Below are 21130 nucleotides of genomic sequence, written 5' to 3' on the forward strand. Positions count from 1 at the left end.
GTGAAATTTAAGAAACAAAAAATTAAAGAAGAAAAAAGAGAACAACAACAACAAGACTCTTAAACATAGAAAACAAACTGGTAGTTGCCAAAAGGGACATGGGGGAAGGGGATGGGTGAAATAGGTGAATGGGACTAAGAGTATATTTATCATGATGAACACTTAATAACGTATAGAAGTTGTTGAATCATTATATCATACACCTGAAACTAATATTATACTGTATGTTAATTATACTTGAATGAAAATTTAAAGTAGGTAAAATAAATAACATGCAAGGTCTGTGATGAAATATTGAAAAACCATTCAGATTTAGAAAAATTTGTCAGAGAACAATTGCCCAAAATGTGTTAGTTAAAATCAGTATTGATTTTTCCAAAAAATTATCAGCAATGAAAAAGGTACAAAAAAGGCAAAGAATACGTTCACAACAGAGATTGCTAAAGTGAAATAAAAGTAATTCAGAAAGTTTTGTTTTATTTTCAACATTTTGAGGAAAATAAAATAAAACTTTCTGAATGAAAAAGGTACAAAAAAGGCAAAGAATACGTTCACAACAGAGATTGCTAAAGTGAAATAAAAGTAATTCAGAAAGTTTTATTTTATTTTCAACATTTTGAGGAAAATAAAATAAAACTTTCTGAATGAAAAAGGTACAAAAAAGGCAAAGAATACGTTCACAACAGAGATTGCTAAAGTGAAATAAAAGTAATTCAGAAAGTTTTATTTTATTTTCAACATTTTGAGGAAAATAAAATAAAACTTTCTGAATTACTTTTATTTCACTTTAGCAATCTCTGTTGTGAACGTATTCTTTGCCTTTTTTGTACCTTTTTCATTGCTGATAATTTTTTGGAAAAATCAATACTGATTTTAACTAACACATTTTGGGCAATTGTTCTCTGACAAATTTTTCTAAATCTGAATGGTTTTTCAATATTTCATCACAGACCTTGCATGTTAGTCTGTCAAACCAGATGTAGTGTGTTCTCATTTATTTATATAACTATAAATAAAATTATTAAAAAATAGTATCCTCATATCTCTCAATGTTAGGATTCTCTTTAAGACTGCTTTTACATCTTGCTTCCAATTTATTATTGTATGACTGTTTCATCAGGCATTTGTTTATTTGTAATGTCCCTGTCCATGGATTTCTCTAAAGAAATAGAAAAAGTCTATTCTGCTAGCATGGCTGATTCTTTTTGTCAATGATACAGATTTATAGTCCTGCTTTATGATCCAAACCTATGCCAATTCATTCTTTTCAGAATCTAATTCTATTGCTTTATTATATATTTCATCATGCATTCTGAGGTGCAGCTGTGTAAAAATACCGTCATGCTCAGAGGTTCCTTTTGTAATAGAAAGAAACTTTAATTGCCACAAGGCTAAAGAAATCAGCTGTAATTCAGAAGAGCTGCACTGTTTTAGCAAGATATACATTAATTTCCCCAGTGGCTAAAAATGTTTTAAAAACTATAAATGAAGTCGTTAGTCCTTGTAGAATCAAGGAAAATAATGACACACCATTTTAATTGTTTTTGAAAAAGATCAGACTTCAGCATTCTCATCGCCTTACTACTTGTAGTGACTTAGTTCCCTTTGGATGCCTACATCACGAGCAAATCCTGTGACAGCTGCAGCTGTGCCTCATCTTATGCCTCTCTACTTTGCATCCAAGGATTATGGAATTTAGAAATGGTCTTTGACATCATTTAATAAAATCGGTAAAATGAGATTAGCTCTTTTCTCCCGTATACAGGTTTGATACTTGACTGTTACAAACCTTCATAAGTCAGTTCAGAAAGGTTAAGAAATGGGGCAGGTGGGATGGAATGAGATGGGATCCACACACCTCTCTTGTAAATTCTGGCATTATATTTGTTGGCTTTATAGATTCTACATGAGAGAGTTTTAGGCTCAATGCTAACTCCCCGAGCTCCACAGTTACCTGTTTGTAAATTCAAAAATTTGTAAATTACAAAATACTGTTTGTTAATTTTATGCCTCAGGTTGGTACTGAATAAAACCTTATTAAGTAGGGAGGGCACGTTTTGCATGGAGCACTGGGTGTTGTGCAAAAACAATGAATACTGTTACGCTGAAAAAATAAATTAATTAAATTTAAAAAAAAAACCTTATTAAGTAGATATTAGTTGGAAAGGCCTACGTTTAGACTTCTTGGCATATTATGATGCCTAGTGGTGGAATTTTCCAATAGTTGAACTGTCACATTTTAGATGACTTTTCTTTAATAGTACTTAATTTAATCAATAATTAATAATATTAAAATATATTAAATTTTATATTTCATTTATAGTATATTTAATTTACATTAAATTAAAATATAAAATAATAATTAATTTAATTAATTATGTAATGCATATTACATAGCAACACATGACTCCATCACCAAGAAATGAAATATTTTTGAATAAGTTGATCTGTCCCCAAATCTATCCACTTCTCCAGAAGAAAAAAAAAATTGTTATCAGTTTGTTATGTATCTTCCAAAAATGTATTTGGTATATTTATATATATCTAGAAAATATATGGTGTTGATTGTATGTATGTGTTTTGAATGAATAGTATATTGTATAAATGAATAAATAGTGCATTGTTGATCCTCTCAGTAAAGTTTTCTCAGAGTTTCTCAGTTAGCAATTCTGGTTAAAAGGGTTCCATACCACCATTTCTATCTCAGGCACAACTGTGAAGGAGATGAAATTCTTTCTTGGGCTCTATTATTTTCCTCTATATATCTCTTTCCCATATTCAGTTTTCTTTTTTTTTTTTTAAGCTTTTATATTAATTCCATTTAGTTAAATACAGTGTAATATTAGTTTCAGGTGTACAATATAGTGATTTAACACTTCAGATATCATCCTGTGCTCATCAGGACAATTATACTCCTTAATCCCCATCACCTATTTCACCCATCCCCCCACCACCTCCCCCTGTAACCATCAGAGCCTTTCTTGTTTTGCCTCTTTCTTTTTTTTTCGCCCCTTTGCTTGTTTGCTTTGCTTTTAAAATTCCACACATGAGTAAAATCATATGGTTTTTTTATTTCTTTGACTGACTTGTTTCACTTAGCATAATACTCTCTGGCTCCGTTCACATCATTACAAATGGCAAGATTTCATTCTTTTTATGGCTGAATAATAGTCCATTGTGTAGATGTACCACATCTTCTTCATCCATCCATCAACTGATAGACAATAAGGCTGTTTCCATAATTTGGCTAGTGTAGATAATGCTGCTGTAAACATCAGGGTGCATGTATCCCTTTGAATTAGTGTTTTTGTATTCTTTTTATAAATACTTAGTAGTGCACTTCCTGGGTCATAGGGTAGTTCTATTTTTAACTTTTTGAGGAACCTCCAATACTGTTTTCCAGAGTGGCTGCACCACCTTCATTTTCAATCCCTCCTCTTTTCTTCCTCATCCTATCACTTAGACTTCGAGGAAGAGATTTCTGTTCTTCACTTTGAACTTAAATCAACATGTTACTTATAACATTTGTATATTAATCGTTGGCACCAAGTACAAAATAAAAAGCTTCTTTCTAGTTCAAAGAACTTCCAATACCACTAAGACAGTGGGAAAATGTTCTAGGGAACATGAGGTTTCTTCTTTTGTCCCTGAAGTCCTGCCTATTAGGTACCTACTCATTCTGTGAGGCCAAATCAGCTCAAGAATATTTTGAAAGGAAGAATGCACATTTTGAGTAGGCCTTCTATTTGATTATAGAACCACTTGTTGGAATTCCAATTAATAATTTGAAATTATGGTCTTCTTTGCTCAGCCAGAAGCAAGGCAGTGAAGAGTTAAGAAGATTGTTCAGTATTACCAAATGAAAAGGAGACAGGTTATTTACTCTGAGAGTATCTGCATCACTATGGCTGTTACATGATAATAATGGTTGTAATGCAGCTAAGAAACTACTGGCCCGGGGCGCCTGGGTGGCTCAGTGGGTTAAGCCTCTGCCTTCAGCTCAGGTCATGATCTCAGGGTCCTGGGATCAAGCCCCACATCCGGCTCTCTGCTCAGCAGGGAGCCTGACTCCTCCTCTCTGCCTGCCTCTCTGCCTACCTGTGATCTCTCTCTGTCAAATAAATAAATAAAATCTTAAAAAAAAAAAAAGAAACTATTGGCCCTAAGGGGGAAAAAAAAGAACTCTTGGGTTCTCTACCCCCACTTTGGGCTATTCTGAGGTCATTTGGATCCCAAGCATTTAAAAAAAAAAATTTGACTGCTACTTCAGTGGAATTCAAATTCACCATCCTGGTGCTGTTCTTTTACTTTGAATATGCATACTGTCTTGCTAAGAATCAGGCATAATAGTAGCCATTTTGTATGCCTTATGTTTTATTAGAACCCTCAGATTTAATAAGGTGTTTATCTTATTAGGGTGCCCATTTTTATGGGTGAAGACATTGAAATTCAAGATGGCCTTCTTTGTGATTATTTTATAATTCAAACTGAGATGAAGAGAACTTCAAAGTCTTTTCCATTAAACCTTGCAGCTTCTTTTCGTATCGTTTTTTTTTTAAGATTTTATTTATTTATTTGACAGACAGAGATCACAAGAGAGGCAGGCAGAGAGAGAGGAAGGGAAGCAGGCTCTCTGCTGAGCAGAGAGCCCGATGTGGGACTCGATCCCAGGACCCTGAGATCATGACCTGAGCTGAAGGCAGCGGCTTAACCCAATGAGCCACCCAGGCGCCCTCTTTTTTTTTTTTTTTTTAAGTATTTCATGGAGGGGGCGCTGAGCGGCTCAGTCAGTTCAGTGTACACTCTTGATTTCTGCACAGGTCATGATCTCGGGGTCATGGGATCAGGCCTGGTGTGGGACTCTGCCCTCATCAGGGAAAAGCCTGCTTGATATTCTCTCTCTCCCCCGCCCCCACTCATGAGCACACTTTCTCCCTCTCTTTCAAATAAATAAATAAATCTCTAAACAATATTGCATAGATTGTTTTACAGCCAGTCTTATATAATATTTTGGACTCTCACTCTTGGTGTCCTCTTTTTATAAAGTTTAAAAAATCAAGTATTCACAATTAGGTATAAATGTAATTTGCCATCTTAGAAATTCCAGCAGCCAAAACCCATCTAAAGGCTTGCTGATAGGAATTTTCTTTTCCCTAAAATGCATCTGCTAGCTAACATAAAGACCAATAGTGAGAAGCCACTTAATCAAGTCTGTTCACTGACAAAACTTGTTTCTCCATTGCAAATTCTTAGATTTATGAAAGCCTTGAGTTCTTTTGAGGGATTACATAAAATATTCCTCTGTGTTTTAACAATGTCCTAGCGGTGTTTTGAAGAGATATTATACTTTTCTTTCTCTGGCTTCATTTATCTGACATTGTATGACTTTTTTTTAATTTTGGTTTTATTTTTATTTTTTATCTGACATTGTTTTAATGTAATGGACTCATAGCTTGGGTTTTTAGCTGCTTTTTATTCTTGCAAAATCAGTTGCTGCTACTTCAGATTATTTTCCTGTGAAGATACAATATTTGCACCAGGTGTAATTTTCATTTAAATTTCATGTTGCATTTAGTGAAAACACAGGTACTCTAGAAAAACCTGCTTTTATATTTGTATTCTTAATATATTTACTCTATATTGACACTTAAACTCATTGAAGCAAAATTTTTTATTAGAAGATAAAATTATTTGTTCTTTTATTTCTTGCCACAATTTCAGTCATTTTGCTTTGGAAAGAGAATGCTGTTTGAGTCTAACAAAATATCTTAAGGTTATTAAGCATGTTTATGTATAGTAAACTTTAAATAATTAGGAAATTATTAAAAACTCAACTTAGTCTATTGAATTTTCAGTTAAGAATGATTTAAGCAGGGCGCCTGGGTGGCTCAGTGGGTTAAAGCCTCTGCCTTCGGCTCAGGTCATGATCCCAGGGTCCTGGGATCGAGCCCCACATCCGGCTCTCTGCTCAGCAGGGAGCCTGCTTCCTTCTCTCTCTCTGCCTGCCTCTCTGCCAGGTTGTGATTTCTCTCTGTCAAATAAATAAATAAAATCTAAAAAAAAAAAAGAATGATTTAAGCATGTTCACAAGGTAAAATACCTCTGTTATTGAGTGTGATTTATATTACAGAGTGGAGCTCTGTTAGGTGAGCATGGTTGACGATATTTTGACATGGTAAGATGTATATTACTGAGATGCCAAGACCTTGTGTGTATGTCTGTTTTACCCACTGAAACCATCCTGCAAGTATCTGTGAAATGGCTGAGGGTCAGCATTCCATATGTACTTGTGGTTGATGTTTCAGAAATATAAGCAAGAAATTTTGTGTCTGTGAGCTTCTTGGATTGAAAGGATCTTCCAGAAAGTGTTCTCAGCTGCTCAGCTTGTTCATGGATTCAAATTTTAGAGAACAAAATTCCGTAAAACCACTGGCAATATCATCAAGTCCACTCCCACCATTATAGTCAGTCTTTTTGCATGGTTCAGTTAGGTTCGCTTCTGAAATACGAGCCAGTTTTCATTTACTAGTTGAGGTATTCTCACAATAGCATAAGTTCTTCCATTCTGGGAATGTTAACTAACAATGACTTTTTCTTTCTTTTTTCTTTCTTTTTTGTTTTTTTACATTTTATTTATTTATTTTTTTATTAGAGCATCAGGGCATCGGGCCTTATCCTCTTGGAAACCATTCTTTTTGGGTCTCTGCTGCTATACTTTCCAGTAAGTAACATAATTGAATTTTAAAAATAGCCATTTGTTTTATCTTGCTCAGGCAGTAAATTTTATGTATGTGTATGTGTATTTATATATATGTGTGTGTATGTGTATATGTTTATATAAATGTATATGTATATTATTGTATATATAACTATTCATATATATATATTACTTTTTTATATGTCTATATACAAGTTTGTATGCTCATATCTATATATAATAGACATATAAAGTAAAAAAGTAAAGTGGAGGTAATCATACTTTTCTTCCCAAATTTGCCAGGAGGGTTAATTGCTTCAGTGCGCTAACATAAAAAAGGCTTGCTTGATATGTATGCTTTCCATATACATATGTGTATACATATGAATAAGGTTCTCCTTCCCTCTCTACTTGAATCAAAACCATGAGACACGCCAACAAGTTTGTGAGGGAAAATTCCAAATGGTTACATACAAAAATAAAGTAAATAGGTGTGTGGTATTATGGCATAGATAATCCTAGTAGACTCTTCCTATCACACTAGCAACCTGTCTGTAACCACAAGGTAAGTACTAATTTTCCTAATTTAATTCAGCCAATTTATATTCAGCAGTTACTGTGTGTTAAGTACTTATGCTAAACTGGGAATTTTTTGTGAGTGAGAGAAACTGGATTTCTCCTCTCAGGAAGCTTATAATTTACAGAATGAGATGAGTCAGTACAGGCAATTACTATGTAATTGACAAAAGGCAAGAGGCTGTGGAGACTGGGTGCTGTGGAGGCTCGTAGGAGAGACAACTAAGCCTAGGGAATGAAATATCACTCAACTGAGCTCTGAAAGATGAGTAGATGTTAGAGAAGATAAAGGTAGGGCTTCCATGGCACCATGTTCTTTTTGGGTTACCTCTTACCTCACTAGCTGCTCCATTTCAGCCTTCTTTGCTGATTCTTAATCTTCTTTCCCACCTCTTAATACTTAAGTGCCTCAGGCAGCAGTCCTGGTGGAGCTTTTCTGATTCTACATTATCCCTTGGTGATCTCATCTAGCCTCAAAGCTTTAATACTATTTAAATACAGTGACTCCCAAATTCGTATTTCCCGCTTAGACCCTTCCTCTGAGCTCCAAACTCATATCCAGTTACTTACTCTACAATCTATCTGAGGGTCCACCAGAATTCCCTACCACACCCCCAAAGTCAGTCTCTCCATCTCCATTGATGACAACCCTGTTCTGCTAGTTTCTCAGGCTACAACCTGGGAGTTGTTCTTGACAACTTTCTTTTTCTCACATCCATCAGAAACCTTCCAAAACATAACAAAAACCCAGCCACTCCCTCTACCTCATTCAGTGCTACCATCCTGGTCTAAACCACAATCAGCCTCTTCTGGATTATTGTCATAATCTCTCCCTGGCCTCCGTCCCTCCACACTAACCCCCCCCCTCCGTGATCTGTCTATTTTCAAAGTATCGGCTTGTTGTAATGCCCAAATTAGACTATGCCACACCTCAAAACGCTAGAAAGGTTCACAATTCTACTTAGAGTAAAAGCCAAAATTCTTAGAATGAGCTCTAAGATCTAACACAATTCGGATCCTGCCCCCTCCATTACCCCATTTTCTAATCTTCTTCCCCACTCAGTATTTATAGGGTTCTTGACTTATTCAAGTCTTCTACTTCTTGAATTATATTTATTCTTAAGATAGAAATTTATTTGGATATAATCAAAATCATCCATGTTACTGAAGTTGTCTAATTTACTAGTATGGAGTTATGCATGGTAATTAATAACAGAAGCAATTTAATACGAAGGGTCCTTATCATGCATGGGACTGTTTCTGTATAAATGGCAAGTTGTGTATCATAACTTTTCATTTTCCCCATAGAACTATCGGAAAGATGTTTAACCCAAGTTATAGGATCACCCAATTAGGAAGTAAAAGACCCAAATGACTTCACTAATCTGAGTAATAATCATCTGAATATCTGTTGTTACAGTCACCATCATCTTTTTCCTGAACCTCTGTTATTTAAAAAATACACTTTCTATCCAGTAGCCAGGGGGTATTTCAAAATCTAATCTGTTACTACTTCTTTTTTTTTTTTTGATGTTTTTTTGTTTTTTTTTTCCATTTTATTTATTTTTTTCAGCGTAACAGTATTCATTCTTTTTGCACAACACCCAGTGCTCCATGCAAAACGTGCCCTCCCCATTACCCACCACCTGTTCCCCCAACCTCCCACCCCTGACCCTTCAAAACCCTCAGGTTGCCCCAACCTCCCACCCCTGACCCTTCAAAACCCTCAGGTTGTTTTTCAGAGTCCATAGTCTCTTATGGTTCGCCTCCCCTCCCCAATGTCAATAGTCCGCTCCCCCTCTCCCAATCCCACCTCCCCCCAGCAACCCCCAGTTTGTTTTGTGAGATTAAGAGTCATAGTCATTTATGGTTTGTCTCCCTCCCAATCCCATCTTGTTTCATTTATTCTTCTATAGCTAGCTTCCCAGTATTCTTAGAATAAAGATCAAAACCCTTGATATGGTGTATGATGTTATATATAGTGAGGTAATTGCCCACCTCCCCAGCCTCATCCAATACCACATTTCTTCTCACTTTCTGCCCCCACCAACTCTGACCTTCTTTCAGTTCATAAATGATACATAATCTCTCTTATGGTGGTATTATAATGGCTCCCCCAAAATGTCCACTGTCCTAATTCCTGGAACCTATACATTTCTTACCGTACATAGAAAATGGGATTTTGCAGATGTGATGAAATAAAGGACTTTGAGCTATTTGAGATAGAGATTATCCTGGATAATGTAGATGGGTTCAAGGGTCCTAAGTGAGAATGAGAAGCAGGAGAGAGAGAATCAAAGAGAAAGTATCATGAAAAAGATTGGACTCGCTCTTGCTGGCTTTGAAGATGGATGAAAGGGGCCATGAGCCAAGGGATTCAGGCAGTCTCTAGAAGCTGGAAAAGGCAAGGAAACAGATTCTTCCCAAGAACCTCCAGAAAGAACACCTTGATTTTAACTCTCTAAGATCTATTTTGAACTTCTAAATTCTGGAACTGTGAGATAATAAGTCTATATTGTTTTAAGCCACTGAGTTTGTAATAATATGTTCCAGCAGCAATAAAAAATGAATATACCTCTTGATATAGGATATTTTCACATGCGTTTCCTTCAGAAGCAGTCCTCTTATCTTCCTCCTCCCCACCATCTTACCCCTTCTTCTGCCTAACTAACAACTTGTCTGGTCATCCTTCAGATTTCTACTTAAATATCACTTTTTTAAGAGAGCTTTCTTTCCTTGAATCCAAATCAGAGTCAAATTTCTTTTAGTAGTTTCTCATGGAATCCCACTCTCTTTCTTGACAACCCCCATCTCAGTTTGTAAGTGTCCATTCACAAGTACCATTATTTGATTAATGTCATTCTCCTGCACCTCATTCAAAGAACTCTAGTTCTTTGAAAATAAGGAGATAATACAGTTTTTTTTTTGCTCACAGTTGAATACCTGTCACCGTAGTTGAAGCACAGTCAATATGCAGTGAGTGAATGAATGAGGTTATACTTGAATGAATTTAGACCTGTACTGCAAACTAGTGGCTATTGTCCTATTGAAGTAGCTTCCAAAGAACCTGCTTGATTGTGGAAGAATAAGAATAATGATCCTTATTAATATTACTTTATTTAGTGATAACAGGCAGTAAAACACTTCTTTTTTTTTTTAAGATTATTTATTTATTTATTATTTGACAGACAGAGATCACAAGTAGATAGAGAGGCAGGCAGAGAGAGAGAGGAGGAAGCAGGCTCCTCGCTGAGCAGAGAGCCCGACACGGAGCTTGATCCCAGGACCCTGGGATCATGACCTGAGCCGAAGGCATAGGTTTTAACCCACTGAGCTGCCCAAGTGCCCCAGTAAAACACTTCTTAATGTTATTTTAAGATGTTAGCAAAATTTCATTTTGTTTTTATTTATAAGATTCATATTTATTCAAATCAAGTGGTTATATTAATGAGCATGGGTCTAAAATCTAGGAAAGAATCTTAAAGCCTCTTAAATGGACAAAGTACTCTAGAAAACAAGAATATTTGAAAGAAGAGTAAGTTTTATGCTGCTAAATGTTGAAGGCAGTTTTTGAAGACCCTTTCATTGACTGGTATACAATTTTGAAAGCTATCTAATGGACCTGTAAGTCTGATGATGTCAGACGCAGAGAAAAAAAAGGGAAAGAAATGGAAATTTAAGAGGAATGTAAAGATTGCACTTCTGCTTCATAATTCGGATATACATGAGAGGGGAAAAAAAAACCAGAAGAGAAGACTTACCAAAAAATTCTAACAGAAACCTCATCATATTGACGTCATGTTTAATGAGCTATCTATTTTGTCTTTTATAACATATATTTTTCTGTAACTGCTTGAGATATAAATATATACTTCCCGTGTTTATACTGTGTTCCTTGGTTTCAAATAAGTTCATGCCCTGAAGACAGAAGGGGTCAGGTTAATTAATGAAGATGTGGGTGAAGCGTAAGATATAAGGGAAGAAAGGAGATTAAAATATACTATTGATTGAGTGTGGTAAGGAAAGTAATTTTATTTTAGATGAGAGAATGAGAGATGATGTATCAGAAATTGATAGGAAACTTTTTGCTACATAGGGTGTATATATATGCATGGGTACATGTGCACAAAGCTTTCTTGATAAGAGGAGTAAGTAATTTGGTTATTGGACCAAGGCTTATTGACTTCCCTGGGTGTTGCAGAAATGAACTTTGTAACTTTGGGCTAGACTTTATGCTGCAAGGAAGATCTCTGTATTAAGATGATTCCGTAAACCTAGTATAGCCAAAAAGTCTAATCATGTGATGATATAAATATGACCTATACTTTCCTTATTTATTAGATATCTTACCAACTTTCTCTGTTCCTGGTGTGGTCCTTACCAAAATTGCTTGTGAAAGTTTTATGGGGCTTATAGTTTTTTGTTGTTGTTGTTTAAAGTGTGTTTGAATAAAGGAGAATTGTTTTCAGGGCTGGGTAACTCCATGGAAGGAGGCTTTGGGTATTCACTGTTCTGCTGAGTTGTTATGCAATGAGCCTTTTCTTCTTTTTATGCTGCATATTGTTGTTCAGATTTGCAAGAATTAAGGTTATTTTTGCCTTTTCTAAGCAATCTTAGACTACAGACGATTTCATAACAATGCTTATATTGGAAAGTCCAAATTAGAGATTATCATCATTGTGCAGATGAGGACAAACCAAAATCTGACTAAATTTAGCATTGTTATAATTGGATAGCAGAGACATTTAAAACATTTTCTTGCAGATTCTCAAAAGAGACTCATGATCTGAAGTCCATACATTTGTGAACAAATGATTAGTCTTCATAATCATCTAAAACGTTAATATAATTTACAGAAGAGAGAAAAAAAGAACTTTAAAATATCAACTAAACTATATTCTACCTGTTAAATTACATAAAATCACATTTTTATGGATTAGTAAATCATTTTAAGTGATATGTAGTCTGGAAGTTCGTTTTTGACTTGACAAAACCACCAGTTTCAGCCATTTAGGTGCATTTTTTTCCTATAACCTTGATTAACTCTTTGGTTGGCTGATGAGCCTTTCTATACCCATACATGTATAAATAAATAAATGCTAATTTTCACGTTGTTTCCCTACTCCACCCCACGCCCGAAAATAAAGAACTGCAAAATATTAGAACAGGAAGGAACATCAGACACAACTTAGTCTTTGTTCAACCTCTATTTTGCAAATAAAAGGAGAGTCTGAGAGTAACTGTAACTTATCCAACTTCTCTCAACTAAGTAGTGAGAAAGCCAAGATTAGAATCTAGTCTTTTGACTCCTGGTCTACCACTCCTCTTTCATTCTACGACAGTACTTGGGATAGAGGGATAAATGTATGATTGAGATAACATTAGACAGGATAATCAGGAATGCCCATGTTCTGCCTCCTTGTTCAGGCACCTTTCCTCATAAGGTCTCCAAGGAAATAAAAGGCAAGAGGATAAAACAGGGAACCAGTTTAAAATAGCTTATGGTTTGATTGTAAGACCCAATGGAAAACTGCTATGAGCATGCTGTTGAACCATATGATGTTTCTGGTACTGAACCATTTTACTTTAAAAAATGGCTATTTTATATTTGAACCTAACAAATAACCCTACAGACCATATCAAGTTGATTTCAGTGGCTCAGGACCTAAGACTACTTTTTTTATGATCACCCCAAAGCCTGAAAATAAAACTCAGATTTTTTTTTTTTTTTTAATCTCCAGTGTAGAGCACACAGCATTCAGAAGCAGAGGAAAAACAGGAGCATATTGTTCTGAGCACAGAGCTTATGGGGAGGGAAATAAAGGACAGAGTTGAAAGCGGGGAGGGAGAGTAAGAATGTGACCGTGAGAATATAGCTAAAGCAGCTGAGTTTTTAATCCATTATTAATATAATTATTTATTTTAAAGCTCAAGTTAACCTAAATTTGCCCAGTGAAGCCCCTTTAAGCTGGCTCCTGCATTCTTTTCATATTACCCCATTATCCCAAGCACTTCCTTGCAGTCTAGTTCAAGAGAGAGTACTTTCCCTAGCCCAGCCCTGGAATCAGCCTTTTCTCCAAGGAGCCCTGGTTCTTTTTTGGAGAGAAATGGTAGCAGTTCATCATGAGACCAATTTACTTCCAGTATGACAAACGTAGGGCACAAAGTTCCCAATTTTACAGCTAGGCCAATGTTTCTCCAACCTCAGTTATCTAGGGGCTTTTGTAAGGAGATTTCTCCTCAACTCAAAGATTCTATCCTTAAAACACAGTTTTTTAAGCTGATCTAGATGGCATCTTACTTGGTGTCATTTAGATCCATTTGGATGAATCCAGAGCAAAAGAGGAAAAGTCAATTGGAAGGATAGTGAAATACTCATGAGCTTGGCAGTACTGTCAAGAAAACACTAGTGTGGGAATAGTCGTTTCATGCCAAGGTAGCTCAAAGAGTATGGGAATAGAAGACGCTTTTTTTTTTTTTTTTTTTTTTTGGTAAGACTTTATTTGAGAGAGAGGGAGGGAGTGTATGTGCACGTATGCTCATGTGCTTCCGAGTAGGGAGAGGAGCAGAGGGAGAGGAAGAGGATCACCTGCAGACTCTGTGCTAAGCATAGAACCTAGCATGGGTCTCAATTCCAAGACCCTGAGATCATGACTGAGCTGAAACCAAGAGCTGGATGTTCAACTGGCCGAGCCACCCAGGTGCCCGGGAATAGAGGACTCTTAATCCCCTTGCTAGTTTGGGGAATATTGGTTAAAATATTGACATTAAAAGACAAAACCAGACCACCTCCTTCAAGGCAGCTTAACGATTGTGCCACTAAGACACTCTGTTTCCTTTTATAGGATAGGTTAGAGGAATAGAAGAAATGCTTACAAATATCCTGGAATTCTGTGCAGTTCCATTTATCCACTTGTTCCTATATTCTTCCCCCAGCCTACCAGAGAGAAGACTGACTGCTGGTGGTTTTGGTCTTTTACTCATAAAAGCATGGAGGCTAGCCAGTATGCATATTCCAGGGTATCTGGTTAAGAATCTTAGATCAGTGTGTGATATGTCAGGAATTAAGTAATTATCTACCTTAACTGAAGGAGTTTTAATAAACTGAGAAAGCCTTAAATCATTGGGAATTTGACCCCTGGCTTTAGTTTGTCAGTGAAAAAGCAACAGTGTTTACATTTTTGCTAAAATACCAATTAGATTGTATTCCTTTTAAAAATACTATGTTGATTGTTTGAAATATAGTAATTACTATTACTTCCAAACTAGGCACAAAGAAAAAATCATAACCAAACAACCAAAGTCAGTATCATCCAGAAATAATCACTGTATACATTTGATCATTGGAGACATCTGTGTGTGCACATTTATAAGTTGAAATAGAAAATGGATGAATGGTAGAAATCAAGATACAAATCTAAGACATTTTATAAAAAATTAATTATAATCCTTATTGTTTTAACCAAAAAACTGAAGGAAAACTAAAAATGTTACTAACTTTTAGATAAATGAATCTTCACAACATGCATTGTTAGTACTAATAGATCTTTATTTAAAGTTAAAAAAGACTATAAAATGTCTTAAAAGTTGGGTTAATTCTTCTTGACTTAGCTATGTGTTTCAACTTTAGACAGGATCACTTGACTTCAGCTGAACAGCTAAGAAATCAAACATAAATACATTCCTATTGCCTTTTCCCTTTACTTTTTGATTTTTGTTAATAATTTTTGAATTGCTGGGGCATCTGAGTGGCTCATTGTGTTAAGCCTCTGCCTTCAGCTTAGGTCATGGACTCAGGGTCTGGGATCGAGTGCCACATCAGGCTTTCTGCTCTGTGGGGAGCCTGCTTTTCCCTCTCTCTGACTGCCTCTCTGCCTACTTGTGATCTCTCTCTCTGTCAGATAAAGAAATAAAATCTTTTAAAAAATAATTTTTGAATTGTTAACATTCATAATGTATATATAATATGCAATTATGAAACTATTATACGCATAGTTGTTTAACCTTAAGTCTGTATTAAATAGGTTTAATATTTTCACTAGTCTTTGTAACCTGCCTTCTTCATTCCTCAGTTCTTTATTTTGATTTGTCCCTTAGTTTTCATTAATAGATTTTTCATGAAGGAAAAAGAGTTGTATAGTTCTTGAGTTCTTATATGCTTGAGAATCTCTACCCATTGTCCTTATACATGAAGAATAATTTTTTTCATGAAGAATAGTTTAGTTGAGTATAAATATTTCAGGACACACTTTCTATTGTTTAGAACTTTCTATCCATTATCTGAATATTTTCAGCTCTTGAAATAGCCTAGTGCATTCTTCAGTCTTGAAACTAAATATTATCTTGAAATTTATCATTCTGTATTATTGTTTTTCTTAGATCATGGTGTTTCTTTTCAATATAAAGATGTAAGGCCTCTTCCATTCCTGGAATTTTAAAAATATATTTATTTAATTTTTTGTTTCTTCTTCAGGAGCAGGAATTATGTATACATTGGATTTCTTTTCCTTCTTTATCTATAATATTTCTAGTCATTTCTATCTCTTTGCTCTTTTCTATTTTGCTTTGTGTGTTTCCATCGAGCCTTTATTCTGTGACCTTTACACTATTCTCAGGTGTGTTTATTCTGCTTGAGTCGATTCTAATATTCCTTTAACCTCTCTACTGTTTTTATTTTATTTCCATTTTCACTTTATCCTCTCTTCTCCAGCTTCCTTGGAGCAATTTTATCTCCTTCTCTGTTTTTCTTATCTCTTCTTTGATTCTAATATCTTTTTCTTTGAGCTTTATCAGAGGGAACATGGTTTTTTATAATTTCTTGGAGGCCATGAGAATTATTTATTTGAACTTGTGCCAAGTTTCTTGGGTAACATCACTTTCGTTGTCCATTCTTCATGTGCCCTTTTCCTCCAGTATTTAAACAAAGAGTCTGTGCTGGTTCCTTTCTGATTTCTTTTTTGTTATAATTCTTTTTTATTGCAGTAAAATATGCACAAATATAAATTAACCATTTTAATTATTTTTAATGTATAATACATTCATAGTGTTGTGCCATCATCACCACTGTTTCCAGAACTTTTCCATCATCCCCAATTAAAACTCTTCCATTGAATAATAACTTCTCATTCTTCCTTTACCCCTAGTTGTTGGTAACCTCCATTCTACTTTCTGTCTTGAATTTGCCTGTTGTCAGGTACTCATGTAAGTGGGGTTGGATGGTATTTGGCCTTTTGTGTCTGGCTTATTTCACTTAACATCATGTTTTCAGGGTTCATCCACGTGGTAGCATATGTCAGAATTTCATTCCTTTTTACAGCTGAATAATATTCCATTGTATGTATAATACCACATTCTGTTTACCATTTATCTGTGATAGACATTTAGGTTGTTGTCACCTTTTAACTGTTGTAAATAATGTCGCTATGAACACTGGTATCTGAGTCCCATTTTTCAGTTTTTCAGGTATATATATATCTAGGAGTGAAATTGCTGGATCATATGGTAATTTAACTCTTAAGAAACTGCAGGTCTTCCAAGGTAGCTGCAGCAATTTAAATTCCCACCAGCAATGCACAAGGATTCCAGTTTTTCCGCATCCTCACCAACACCTGTTATTGTGTGTATTAAAAACAAACAAAAAAAATTAATAGCCATCCTAGTGAGTGTGAAGTGGTATCTCATTGTGGTTTTGGTTCACTACTTTTCATTTTTTAAGAAAACAGTTTTTATAGGTAGCTATTTTATGAAGAACTAAGTGGATAGCAGCAGGATTGACACAGGCATAGAATGACACAGACTACTTCTTTATTTTGAAGTCACATGAAGCCACACAAACTTAGGTCGTATTATAATCTGAGGCTTCGCCTTCCTCTTTTACTCACTTAAGGTCTGGCGGCCTTCCTTGGTTAGCGTGCCACTTAAGTCCATCAACAAAGATGATGTGTCTCCAGATCTCTCTCCAATCTGGGATGACACTGTGTTTCTTTAGGAAAATTCCCAAGTTTCCTTTCAGCCCTCCTACGACAAATATTCACTCTCCAATGAATAGATCTGTTAGAATCATACTTTTTAATTACAAGCTTTTCAAGAGTGGGACCATGTCTGCTGCATTTGCTTCCATTATAGCACATTAAAAATGTATCGAGTTTCAATATAATTCTAGCTAAACCAATTATACACACGCACATATACCTATATAATTGTATAGCTGTAAATCTCTTCTTTATCTCTGAGTTCCCTATGGAGAGGTATAAAAGAACCTAGATCAAAAAGAGACTTTTATTTTTAAGTTTTATTTATTTATTCATGAGAGACAGAGAGAGAGAGAGAGAAGCAGAGGCTGAGGGAGAAGCAAGGAGCAGAGAACCTGAGGCAGGACTCAATCCCAAGACACCAGGATCATGACCTGAGCCAAAGGCAGATGCTTACCCCTCTGAGCCACCCAGACTTTAATTCTAGCCTACACAGTCTTACATGACCTGGCCCCATTTTTACCTCTTTAACCTTGTGCTCCCCTGCTCTCTGCCTCTCTCACTCTGCGGCATCAGTACTGGTCTTGACGCTCTTCCTTGAGCAGGCCTGGCAATCTAGCCTACAGCCTTGACCTTGGCTGTTTCCTAGAGTAGTCTTAACCCACATATCTCCATAGCCAGCTCCCCACTCAGATATCAACTCTTCTGTGAAAGGAAGTTAAGGAACTCATTATTTTGTAATAAACGGGGAGAGGTTAATTAAAAAATTAGGACATTAAAGTGAGAATAAACCACCACAACCGTAGAGAATTTTTAACAGTAGAGATGTGGAGGCAGAAATGTCACAGTTTGGCAGTAGACTAAGAGCATAATAAATTACCCTGAGAATGCCTTTATAGCAACAAATACGGAGATCCTGGCTCTGGCAATGAGAGAGAATTTGACAGTCAGATGGTTTGAGTCAAAAGATAAGAAAGCAGCAATGTCCTAGCTAGCATATTATAGCTCTCTAGTAACAAAAGAAAGAGAGAAAGAGAAAGAGAACAAAAGAAAGAAAGAAAGAGGAAGAAACAAAAAGAATGAAAGAAAGAAAGAATACAAAAGGATAAAGTCTCAGTTCATTTCTAACTCCCTTTCTAGAGTTGATGGGGTAATGTCTTTGCCCATGAAAAAAAACACATCAGGAACTCATTCTCCCTCTTTTCCAAGTTACTGTTTCTCCTCTGTTTACAAAAATCCATCTTAAATTTTCCTGCACAGACCCAGGACACCACTAGTTAACTATTTCTGAAGTTTGGTTATTTTCAATTTGCAAAAAGACCAGCAAATTTATACTTTAGGTTTAAGGTATTATTTGTGAACATGTGATTTTAGAGAACTTTAATGGTCTCTAAAAATATCCTCAGAATTGTTAGACATTTATATTAACAAACTACAAATACAAATACAAATACAAGTGTCCAGGTTTATCTCTGTGGTCTTATACATGAACACTTTGACATAAGAAGGTAAAAGATACCGTTAAAGATGTTTAAGAGATAATTCATAAAATAGTCACAAACAGAAAAGTAGTTGTGAAAGAATTGAAATTGGCAATGTACCTTTAAAAATAGTTTCCTCTTCAAAGCTATTAGAGGAAAAAATCATGAAGACTTGTATGAAAGGGCAGCAAGTATTCTTTTAAAAGTGACAAGAAGATGACGTTTTGACAAGGCAAATCATACCTTAAATGTCAGGGACGACACAATGTCACTAGGGAGTCGTAATACAGTAAAATAGATTTATTACTTAAAAAAATAGCAAAAGGAAAAATATAAAGATGTAATCCTTACATATAGTCATATTAGCAAAAACCCAACATCAGAGTATCCTGAGCCTGGTACAAGTGTGATTGAAGAAAGCATTTGGACCTATAGCTTAAATTAGAAAGGTCAGTGTGAACTTCTGGGATAAAGGACAGATTGCTTTCCTAGAATGTATTGGAAAAGTGTGTTAATTTTTATATTTCAGTTATACATTTACCTGAAAACTGTGATTATTATATACAAGTATCTCTTCACATTACAATTTCTGTAATATGAAGAAAATAGATTAGTTTTATATTGTGAAAATATAATCATTATTGATAGACCTTTAGGAATACTTAATATAAATTATTTAAAGGAAATGTAATTTATGATTAGTTGTATAAAAATCTCCATGACTTGTCTGTTAAGTATTCAAAGTGAGGCTTATTTTGAATTCCATCTCCAGGCTTCAGCAATAATATAAATATGATTAATTGAAATAGAGACATGTTCAGATGACATTCTGATCCAAACTTACTTTCAATTTAACTTTGATTTTCTTCATTCTTCACACGTTCATTTCTATATGAGAGTGTCTCCTTTTCATCATGCTTACAGAAATGTGGAATAAAATGCTTGCCCTGCTCTGTGGTCTTGTCCACCTCACACATCAGTCATGCCATTCTGTTGTTCACTGTGAAGAGGATATCAGAGCCTTTGCTGATCATATGGGTTTCTCTCAAAACAGTTGCACATTTTGCCTTCTGATGTAAAGCACAGCATTTCATCAGATGCTCTGAAATAAAAGAGGCTCTAAAGAAAGAAGAGGTCAAGTGTATTTGACAAATGCTCCTACTTAGGGAGTCACAGCGAACACTTCTGGTTAAAGGCTTTGAGGTCTGTAATAAAGGAATGCATTTAAAACTGAGCCATTTCTCTATCTTGCTTGATTTCATTACCCTTTTCCACATAATACCTATTATATAACTTACCATTGTAAAATTAATAATATAAATCTATAATAGTTGCCTTAAAGAATACATACCACAAATCTCACAATGCTGTTTGATTCCATTTATACAGAGTTTGAAACTGTGTGTGTGTGTGTGTCTGTGTATATAATGCAAGCATATGAGGTAATCCTTAAGAAAGCAGGAAAATGGCAAACACAAAACTCAGGATGATAGTTGCCTGAGACAGAGGGGAAGAGCATGGGATCAAAGAGAAAGAAGGGCATAAAGGAAGCTTGTAGTGAATAGTAATATTCTCTTTCTTAAACAGAGTGGTAGATAAATGGGTATGGATATTTATTGTATCTCTATATAAAAATCATCATGACAGATAGACAGACAGACAGACAGACGTGTTGGAATGGTTGGAGGTTCAGAAGATGAAGAGGATCCAGCAAAGGAGACTGGGAATGATCTAGCAGGGAAGCAGGAGTAGGATCAGTTGAATTCATTCAAACACATTGTGTTTCAAGAAGGAGAGAGAAGAGAGGGGGTAACTCCTTCAGATGCTGCTGATTTGTCTTCTAAGGTGAGGAACAACAATTGCCTGCTGGACTTGGGAATGTTGAGGTGGTCTTGACAAGACCCGTTTTGGAGCAGTAGGGGGTGATAGATGGAGATGAAACAGAGACAGCAAGTAAACCCCTTTTATCTGTACGTTTTACAGTAAACAGAAGTAGGGATTTGGAGTACTGGAGGAAGTAATAGGTCAAGCGACATTTTTTTAATGAGATAAATTACATGTTTGCATGGCTATGGAATGACCCCTAAAGATGGAAAATGATGGTGTGAGAGAGACGTGGATATTGTCATAAGGGAAGCCCTTAGATAGGATCCGGTAAGTGGAGGGGCTGAACTTAGAATACATGCAGTTCACTCACTGATTAGTAAAAAAAGGAAGTACTGGAACTTCTTTTCCAGAAATAGCAGATGAAAGCCTGGGGTCAGCATACAAATTGGAACTGGAGTCATCTCTGAGGTGTAAGTTTGGGCTGTTTCTCTCATTTCCCTCCTTTTCAGGACTTCACATTAAATTCAGGCAGAATCTCAGTGCAGTTGGCTGGGAGCCTTACGAATAAACTGCTACTT

At 35.6% G+C, this 21130-nt stretch overlaps 1 protein-coding gene across 1 annotated transcript in view; it reads left to right on the forward strand.

Moving 5' to 3' along the window:
- The window catches only part of GPR158 (G protein-coupled receptor 158), a 425723-nt gene that overhangs the window by 279901 nt on the left and 124692 nt on the right, over positions 1-21130 (forward strand). Inside the window, exon 5 of the mRNA XM_046014062.1 lies at positions 6653-6721. Within this exon, the coding sequence (XP_045870018.1) occupies positions 6653-6721 (69 nt within the window). The remainder of the gene's footprint in view (positions 1-6652; positions 6722-21130) is intronic.

The sequence above is a fragment of the Meles meles genome, chromosome 7, assembly GCF_922984935.1.
Source record: "Meles meles chromosome 7, mMelMel3.1 paternal haplotype, whole genome shotgun sequence".
Taxonomy (NCBI): domain Eukaryota; kingdom Metazoa; phylum Chordata; class Mammalia; order Carnivora; family Mustelidae; genus Meles; species Meles meles.